The sequence below is a fragment of the Otolemur garnettii genome, unplaced genomic scaffold (assembly GCF_000181295.1).
Source record: "Otolemur garnettii isolate 467f Iridium unplaced genomic scaffold, OtoGar3 scaffold00055, whole genome shotgun sequence".
Classification (NCBI taxonomy): Eukaryota; Metazoa; Chordata; class Mammalia; order Primates; family Galagidae; genus Otolemur; species Otolemur garnettii.
The window spans coordinates 6,713,971-6,723,842 of record NW_003852450.1 but is presented as its reverse complement, the minus strand read 5'-3'; the positions used below and the strand labels follow the sequence as shown (position 1 = coordinate 6,723,842).

At 42.9% G+C, this 9,872-nt stretch overlaps 1 protein-coding gene across 3 annotated transcripts in view; it reads left to right on the top strand.

The window, feature by feature from the left end:
• Positions 1-8,719, top strand: part of PPP1R12B (protein phosphatase 1 regulatory subunit 12B) — a 246,089-nt gene extending 237,370 nt beyond the window's left edge. For all 3 annotated transcript variants that reach the window (XM_023514580.1, XM_023514579.1, XM_012806685.2), the window contains one exon: positions 6,916-8,719. In XM_023514580.1, the coding sequence (XP_023370348.1) occupies positions 6,916-7,002 (87 nt within the window). In that variant the 3' untranslated portion in view covers positions 7,003-8,719. The remainder of the gene's footprint in view (positions 1-6,915) is intronic.
• The last annotated feature ends 1,153 nt before the right edge of the window (positions 8,720-9,872 follow it).

Genomic DNA, 9,872 nt, shown 5'->3' with positions numbered 1-9,872 from the left:
AAAAAAAAAAAAATCTTCCCACAAAGCAGGTTAGAGGACCATCCAAAGATCTGACCATTCTTTGTTATTTTGGTATGTGTCACTTCAACCTCCTAAATAGTACATGCCCTATACGAAAAAAAAACTTAAATAACAGACCTCTCTTTTATTTTCCTTGTTTTATTTTTAAAAATATAAATTAGGTAAAAGAAGAGCCCAGAAAGAAAAAGTGGGGATAGGGGTTTAAGTATGGGGGAATGATTAGAGGGAGAGAAAAGGGCAGCTGCTGGATTTAAGAACCCACAAAGTCCTCAGCTCCATTCCCAGTGTTAATGAAGAATGGTCCCTGAGGCTGTGGCTCACCCATGTTAATTTGGTCCAGAAGGCCCCAAACCACATGGTGGGCTGTCATTCTCAAAAGCAAACCAGATGTGCTTTTGGAGAGCCTGGTGGTTATATTCATATGGCTGATCTTCAGCATATTTATACCTTAGCCAAGAATCACAGACACAGCTCTCCCCTCCCTAGTGCTTTTCTCCCTCACCCCCCCTCCTCACCACACCCCCATTTGCTCTAATGACTTCTGCCTTTCTCATTTCCTTTCTTGCATGCAAACTAAAAACAAAAACAGAAAGTCACGTGATTTCTTTGTCCCACTTTTTTCTTCTCTGGTCTGTCTTGTCTCTCTCTGTCTTGTCTGTCTGTCCTCTTCATGTCTCACTCTCTACAGAACCTCCACCAGCTAAAACAGATTCAAACCTTGAAGCAGATGAACGAGCAACTGCAGGCTGAGAACAGGGCCCTGACCCGAGTGGTGGCCAGACTCTCGGAGTCCATCGAGTCCTCGGACACCCAGGAGCTCTAGTTCTTGCCCCTCCTCTCCACCTCACTTCCCTCCTCTACTACTCCAGGCAGGTTCGGTCTTCTTGTTAGTCTCAGAAGCTCTGTGTTCATCCCCTCCATCAGAGCCTCTGTGTGCAGGTTTCTGTAGAGCTTGGTCATCTGCAGATGGAAAGAGCCAGGACTGAGACCACAGAATGGGATTTAGCAGCCTAGGTCAAGGGTGTGGGGACACCTCGCTTTGGCTGGGGGTTATTTGGTAAGATCACCACATTACCTTCTCTTCCCTAGAAACTGAATATGGCTTTGCTCCCTTGGCTACACATATATATACGCATACACATGCACATACCTATGTACATATATGTACACACATTTCATTGGTGGGGTTATTGCCAAATGGCAATCAAGCTTTCTCAGTCAACAGAAACCCACTTGGGATTGGTCCTGGACTCCAGATTGTTTGTGGGCCCAAATTGTTTTGAGCTCTCAACCCTGTCTGCACATTAGAAATGCCTGGGAGCTTTAAACATACACTAGTGACTGGGCCCACCCACAGTGGTCCAGGTTTCAAAGCTCTCCTGCCGATTTTTTTGTGCAGCCGTGGTTGAGAACCACAGCCCATACCAGACAGAAATAAATCCTCACAGCCGACAACATTGCTGGATGGAGAGGACTAGAACTAAAGGCTAGAGCTGCACTGGCTGAGCCCTGCTACTAGCAGAAACATTCTCCATACCACCAGTGGAGCAGAACCACTGATAACCATTCTTTCCCTCCTTCTGCAATGATTGCTTTCTTCTCCCTCTTTGGAAATCATTCCTCTAATCCCAGTTACAAATCTCTGGCCCCTAGGGATGAGCCCCTCTTTGCCCCAAGTATGTGGACTGTAAGCCCAAATACAGCCTGTATAAATGAGACTCTCACACAACCAGGCCCTTTCTAATGGGGCCAGCTTTTTGAAGGAGATGCCAGGCAGTGAAACAGAGAGTAGGGATTTATTTTCAACTGAGAACCAAAAAATATGTTTGGCAGACTGAAGCCTTTCCCTGGCTGTGGATCTGAAAGACAAGCTTATAGACAACTTGTTTTTCAATCTGAAGATGGTATGATAGGGTCTCTAAAATGAGTTTTTAATTTGTAGCAACAATCGAATTAGTCCTGACCAGGGCCTGTTCTTTTTTCTGCCTATTTGCTTTTGCCTCCAGGGCCAGTAGCTGGCCACTACTATCTTCTAGAATTGAAGCACCCAAATGACCATAAAGGCTGAGCTAATATCCTACAATTTCAGACAGAAAGAAAATTGAAAGGGAAGTCCTACTATAGGCTGGCAGTAAACAGCCAGTCTTGGTAGGTCCAAACTCCGTGCTTTAAAATTAGCCTCAAGATTCCTGGAAAATTTGACTTGGGATGAATTAAGGACCCCCAAAATATGTTTCAGTTATTTTTAGTTTCCCTCTTTGTTGTAAGGTAGTACAGGATATGGGGCAAAACTAGATCTCATGCTTTCAGTAGTAAATAACCATAATAGTTCTCATTTATTAAGACCTGTGCTGAGTGTTGTATATGGTTTTTCTCACTTATCCCCCCAAATAATTTTTGTGCTTTTGAAGAAACTGAGTCACAAATTAACTTACCCAAGGTCATTCAGAAATTAAGTGGCAGAACCAAAATTCAAACCCAGTAATGTCAGGTTTCAGAGTCCAAGCTTTTAGCCATTGTAATACAAGCTGCCTGCATACTTGGCACAAAGTTTTGACTGTTTGCTAAGAATACAGTCTAAACAATGCAAGAAGAATCTATTGAGCAACTACAGTGTGCCCCTGGCTTTGCTACTGATGGAGAAAGTAGTATTCTGATTTCCCAGCGTCTGACTTCTCTCTCAGAGATTAACTTCCAGAGAGCTTTTTACCTCGTAAAGAAAGCCATTGCCTGGTATGTGACTTTCTATTACAGAGGTCAGCAAACTGTGACCTTCTAATATAGCCCGTGAGCCATACAAATAGTTAAAAAAGAAATAAAGAATAATGATTTATGACACATGAAAATTATATGGAATTCACATTCCAATGTCTAAAAATAAAGTTTTATTGGAACTGAATCATGTTTATTGACTATTATCATGTCTGTGTGTGCTTTCATGCTACGACGACAGAGTTGAATAGTTGCAACAGAGACTGTATGACCTGCAAACCTGAGATATTTACTATTTGACCCTTTATGGGGAAAGTTTGCTGACCCCTGCCTAGAAGAAGGATGAGTTAACAACCAAACTGGCAGTGTGATCAAGAGATTTTGTCCACTTTGGTTTTCATTAATAGTTTCCTGGAGAAATCATTTTATCTCAACTTACAGAGCCAGCCTCTTGTCAACAAAATATAAAGGGGGGCCTCACTTCTCTTGAAGCTGGAAGCAAGCTCAGGCAAGACTCTTTCTGAAACCCTCTCACCCAGCAGCTAGCATTGCCCTTAGTGTCTAAAGCTTCAGGACCCCTAACTGTATCTTATTCCTCTTTAACACATTCCTCATTAAAGCTTGTAAGAAGTGGTATTTGAGAATACTTCTACTTAATTTTATCTGTCTAAGGTATCTTTCTTTCTTTTTTTTTCTGGCCAGGGCTGGGTTTGAACCTGCCACCTCTGGCATATGGGGCTGGCGCCCTACCCTTTTGAGCCACAAGCGCAGCCCCATATCTAAGGTATCTTTAACATCAAACTGAAGTAGTAAGCTGGAAATTTAGAAATTAAGAAGCTGAGCTCCAGAGAGTTAAAATGATAAAGGCTTTGTTAAACCACATACTTATATAGTACTTTCACTTATATTCTTATTGGATTATTTTTTAACTTCAAGTGAATATCAGATCAACACTGTTCACTTCTTCTCTTTTGAAAGTGCAGTTTATGAGGCTCCCCCCCCTTGATTTCTACATTCCATTTCTTATACTGTTTGACACTCCCTTAAGATGTCAACTGGAGCATGTTGCAGCTGTGAAATTGCCTTATCCAATTTTTTTTTCAAAAATTTGAGTTCTTAACGTTGAAATAAATCACCAAAACTCTATGAGTTGTTTGTACATTTTTTTAAAAAGGCAGCTTAGTTCTGATTTGGTGAGCTGCTAAATAGTGAAATGCAACCTATTGCCATATATAGCTTTTTCCCACCTGGGGAATCCTACTAGGGAAATGTAGCTTTCAGAGTCTTGTGGATACCCAGGCTACAGGCCTAGGATGAGGCACTAAAGAGCAGATAGGGAAGTGAAAACATGAGGCCACTCTAGGGTGATTTTTTTTCTAAAGATCTTAGTGAAATGAGTTTCTGAGTGCCCAGTTCTGGTAAGTAAGGCTTCAGGAATAAAGGCATGAGAGGACAGCCAGGACTGCTTTGATTGAATGAGAGGTAGAAGAGGCAGGATCAAAGGACTGAAACTCTTTTTTTTTTGAGGCAGAGTTTCACTATGTTGCCCTCGGTAGAGTGCTGTGGTGTCACAGCTCACAGCAACCTCAAACTCTTGGGCTTAAGTGATTCTTTATCCTCAGCCTCCCCAGTAGCTGGAACTACAGGTGCCAGCCACAACGTCTGGCTACTTTTTGGTTGCAGTTGTCGTCGTTTAGCAGGCCCAGGCCAGGCTCGAACCTGCCAGCCTTGGTGTATGTGGCCGGCACCCTACTCACGGACCCAGTACTGAAACTCTTGATACTTTTTTTTTAAATTTAATCTCCTAAATGTTCTTCAGGATTTTGACTTATTTTGTATTTTCTAAATTAAAATCTTCTTAGTAAAGTTTGTTGATTACTTGCCAGCCTTCCTGCTATTCAGGGGAATACTCACAGTGGCAGTAGAAGTAGTAGAAATACTCAGTGTCTGACTCGGTGTCTGTGGCTCAATTGGCTAAGGCACCAGCCACATACCCCTAAGGTGGCAGGTTCGAATCCAGACTGGGCCCGCCAAACAACAATGACGGCTGCAACCAAAAAAAAAATATATAGTCAGGCGTTGTGGCAGGGGCCTATGGTCCCAGCTACTTGGGAGGCAGAGGCAGGAGACTCACTTGAGCCCAGGAGTTGGAGGTTGCTGTGAGCTGATTTGCCACAGCACTCTACCCAGGGGGACAGCTTGAGGCTCTGTCTCAAAAAAAAAAAAAAAAAAGAAATACTCAGTGTCACACAGCTTATTACACCTAGCACACTTCCACATCTGTTACTTCACGTGGGCCTCTCAGAGTCCCCACTTGGAGAGAGAAGGGACAAGGATTATTGTTTCTGGAACAGAGAAGTCCTGTGATTAGCGTAAACTAATAGAGATCTGTAATGACAATGATAATGCTGGAATTTCACTTTGGTGGCTACAAAAGTTTTCGGTGTGTTTTCTTCCACCCTACCCTACCCCACCTATAATAAAAGAATAAATTTTCAAGTCATGCACACCTGGGTCCAATATTAGCTTTACCTTTAATAGCTGAGTGCCTTGAACTAGTTATGGAGTTCATTTCCTCAAGTGTAGAAATGAGAATAGCGGCTGCACCACAGTCTCACGAGGCCCTGCTGAGACCCTCTAGCATAGTGCCTTCCACATTACAGATATTCGATAGTGCTTTCCTTTTGTTTCCCTGATATAAATCTTTAAATTTAAAGAATTATAATTTAACGTACATCTTCCCTGAGAGATTTGATGAAACAAAGATTATATTACTTAAGGTACAATTAGATCCTCTAAGTCAGGGCAGCACCTGTGGCCCAAGGAGTAGGGCGCCAGCCCCATATACTGGAGGTAAAAGGTTCAAACCTAGCCCCAGGCCAAAAACTGCAAAAAAAAAAAAAAGAAAGAAAATCCTCTAAGTCAGTGGCTTTCAACCTTCCTAATGCCACAGCACTTTTAATACAGTTCCTGCAGGTCGCAACCCACAAGTGGAGAACCACTGCTCTAAATGGTTAACGCAGAGCCAGAGCTAGAATTAAACAGGCCTCATAGCACCTCAGACCTAATCACTCTTTACTGGGGCCTTGTCTGCCACTAAGGTCCTCTTAAGTTTAGATGACTAATCAAAGGACATCTGAGTTGAACAGACATGGGTATAGATTTCTGTAGTCTTCATAGTGGAGATGTACTCACCCTCTAACCTAAAACTCCCTTTCTGCCAGTGGGGCCCACACATGAACTGTGTACCCTTAACAATATCCTATTAGGATTTTTCAGATGTACAACATACTTGTCAAAGTGCCTAATGACATAATAAAGACTTGGATATCCAGGCTTGGGCTGTTATTTTTCTTTTCATGTTAGACAACAGTATGTGTAGTGTTCCAAGATGACAGAACTGATAGAATTCAACCTCTGCTCTCTTCCCTGCCCTTTAAGTATCTATTTACTGGAATTACAACACCATTCCCACTAACTGCTGATAAAGCCTCTTGGTGTCCCTTGTAATGGGGACCTTTGGAGAGAATTAAATATGTGCCTAGAGTTCACTGTGCTTCATAGCTCAGCTCTGAGACTGTAAGTTTTCTGGGTTTTAGTGGTTGAAAGTGGATATGCTTTGTATGACCAGTGAGAATTTTGATGGCGTCTCCTCACCAAAGACACCAAGAAGAGGACCCTTAACTCATCTCCTGCACAGGGCAGGAAAGCCACGTTCTGCCTCTGTGACCTGCATTCTTATTTTTGATGGGGTATAAGGCATTATTTTCCTTTAACTCTTTTAGTTGAACACCCCCTCCCCACTCCTTTCTGAATTCTTTCCCTATGTCCTCACCAGCCTACTTTGGCACTCTCCCCAATTCTCTAGACTGGAGATAAGTTCAAGGACACGAGCAATCAAAAATAGAATGAAAGGATATAGAGTGTAGAACATGAAGCCTGCATACAAAGAAGTAAGATATTGTTGCTAAATATGTTAGTTCAAAAGATAGAAGTGCCCTGGTCTCCTTAAATATTAACATCACCAACTCCATAAACAGGAAGATTCAAGGGAATTTCATCCCTGGGTGAAGGGGCAGGGACAGGTTGTTCCTTACACTGTGTCAGAAGGCCCTGCTCGTTGGACTGCCTGGCGGGGATCCTGCCAGGCTCTAACATACCTTTTCCTCTGTCACCCTACAGGTGTTAACAGAACTGAAGTCTGACAACCAGAGGCTGAAAGATGAAAATGGTGCCCTCATCAGAGTCATCAGCAAACTATCCAAGTAGACTAGCCTCCAAATTTAAGAGGAAGGGAAAGGACAGCATTTGCTGCCCCCACCCCTCTTTTCCAGCCCTTGCCTTCCAACCAAAGGAGTGGATGTTTTGGTGGAAGGACACTTCTTTCTGACCCTCTCAAGTCACCTCTGCACTGTACATTTTCTCTGCACTCTCAGTGCCCTGTTCCTCTCACACTCCCACCCCGAGTTTTATGACAGTTTTAAAATTGAAGCATGATTGTAATAATTTGAGCCATCTGGAGAAGGCCTTGGGGAGTACACCAGGCTCGGCTGTGGACCCCCAGCTTCCTCTGCTCAGCTACTTTGTCCACATTGGATTTGGTTCAAGCATGTAAGGCTTCTACCAGAACCAGTACTCCTCTGCTTTTTACACTGGCCCAGTGTCCTCTGACATAGGTGAGTCTTGTGGTAGTCAGCAGGATCCTGTCTGGGGTGCCAAGAGAAACAGCAAGATGGTAAATTAATCATCAGACAGGCTTTGGAGCTATGGAGGTAGCAGTGACTCTGCTCTCTAATCTTCACCTCTCAGGAACTGACTTGTTTTGTTTTCTGTCAACAACCCATTAATATCCCTGACTAGTCTTAATTTCTATTTCTCTCTTATGCCTAGCTCTTTTTCTAAGGCTCAGGTGGCCCTGGCTTCATTTATTCCCTTCTTTTTATCCTTTCATTTTTTTTCTCCCTGCTCCATAGAAAAGCTAGAATAAAGCACCCAACCTCACTTGTCTTTGGCCATTGTGGGAAATCATTATTTTGGAGACTATAAAATCATCACTTTGGTGCCTTGATGGTGGCACCCCCAGCCCTCTCCTTGAAAAGCCATACCACAGCATACATGTCAGCCCATGGTTCTCATCTGCCACCTACCTTCTCCCTACAAAATGATTTTCTCTATTAGAAAATGTGGGCTTTGAATACCCGAGTCTGCCTCACTTCCCTTTGTCCTCGTTTTCTTCTCTTCACTCTGGCACCTGCTCCTAAGGAGAAATGAAGTCAGTATAGGGAGGAGTAAGAGGTGGGGAGGGTAGATTGTTGGGAGATGGGCTAGGGAGTGGTGAAGGCAGGAAAGACGTATGGTGAAAGTACATTATCTGAGGACACTTGCAGCATGGTGACAAGGGAGGTAGAAGTCAGCAGCCCATTGTACTGCAGCAATGGTGGAGAATTTGGTATTTCCAGTGGTTAGATTTAGAGGAGAGACATGTGCTTTCTTAGAGCTAACAGGAGAAATAGTGTTTAATAGAGGTTTAAAGGAATGAGGTATTTTTCAACCCATGGATGAGAGTCATGGAATTTTAGGCCGGGAGGTCATTTGGTCCAGCTTTCTAGTGTTTCGTCATAGGTCTACCAGAGCTTTTACCCAGGATTTGGTACCTCTGGTGGCTATGTATTTATTACTCGAAGTTCAGCAGCTCTAATGACCAGAGGGTTTTCCTGCTAGGAGCTGAAGTCTGCCTATGGGTTCTCCCATGGTCCTGATCTACCGTTTGCAGCTCTTCAACATGACAGCCCTTCAGATGTGTGCATTGGTGGTCTCCGCTTAGTCTTCTCGAGCTGATGTTCCCTGTGGCCTTTCAGGAACTGCTCACGTGGCATGCTTTTCTTGCCTGTTGCATCTCCTCTAGACAAAAACAGCCTTTTAAAATATCAGACCTGGACAGAATATTCCATAAGTCCAGCATAAACTTAAACCATTAATTCCTGATGACCCAATATTAATACTTACAGTATTTTCATTTTGTAGGAGTTTTATTCCTTGGTTCATTTTGAATGTTCAGGTCATTTCAATCATCATTTTCAGGTTGCCAGTAATATTCAGTTCTTAGAGTGGCCCATTCTCTTAATATATATGTTTCCTGCCACTGGCTGTTAATTTCTTATTTGAAAATGACAGAATAGTTCTCCCTGGACCTCTGTAACATCACATGGTCTTTAAACCAGAAGCTATAATTCAAGGTCCTAGTTCCAGGACAGGAGATATACAGGGTGTTATATATTAGTGTATATATATATATAGTATATATAGATATATACAAAATAGTATATATAATAGTGTGTAATTTTAAATTGCACACGAACTTTATGGCCACCCTATATCTCCTCTGGCAAAACCCCATTTTTAGAGTATACAAAATTCTCTCTATTTCCAACCACTTTTTCAAGAGAAGCTACTACTGTTTGGGGACTTGTATTGTCAGGGGAGTCCTGTGAGCTCAGTTTTCAGGGAATGCTAAATTAGAGTAAGAAATTTCATCTCTTCTACTATAATCATTTCCTTCATTCCAAGGAGAGGAAATCAAAACGAGGTATTGACTAAATGATTATCCTGGCACATTTTGGATATTGGGGAAGGGGAAATCTTGCTTCTTTTTCAAAATTGGGTTAGAAGCCAGGTAAAGAGATTACAGAAATTCCCTTCAGATCTGTTTGTGCTTTTCAAGTGTTGGAGGCAGATTCTCAAAACTTTTAGGTTGGCTTTACACCCCTGCTGCTTCACATGGCCCTTTCATGTTAAAGGTGACTCTTATTGCCAGACAATTTTCCTTGTGACAAGAAATGTATAAACTTTTTTTTTTTTGAGACAGAGCCTCAAGCTGTGTCACCCTGGGTAGGGTGCCGTGGCATCCCAGCTCACAGCAATCTCCAACTCCTGGGCTCAAATGAGTCTCCTGCCTCAGCCTCCCAGGTAGCTGGGACCATAGGCACCCGCCACAATACCCGGCCATTTTTTGGTTGCAGCTGTCATCGTTGTTTGGCGGGCCCAGGCTGGACTTGAACCCACCACCTTAGGTGTATGTGGCTGGCACCCTAGCCACTTGAGCCACAGGCGCCGAGCCATATATAAACTTTTTAATCTCA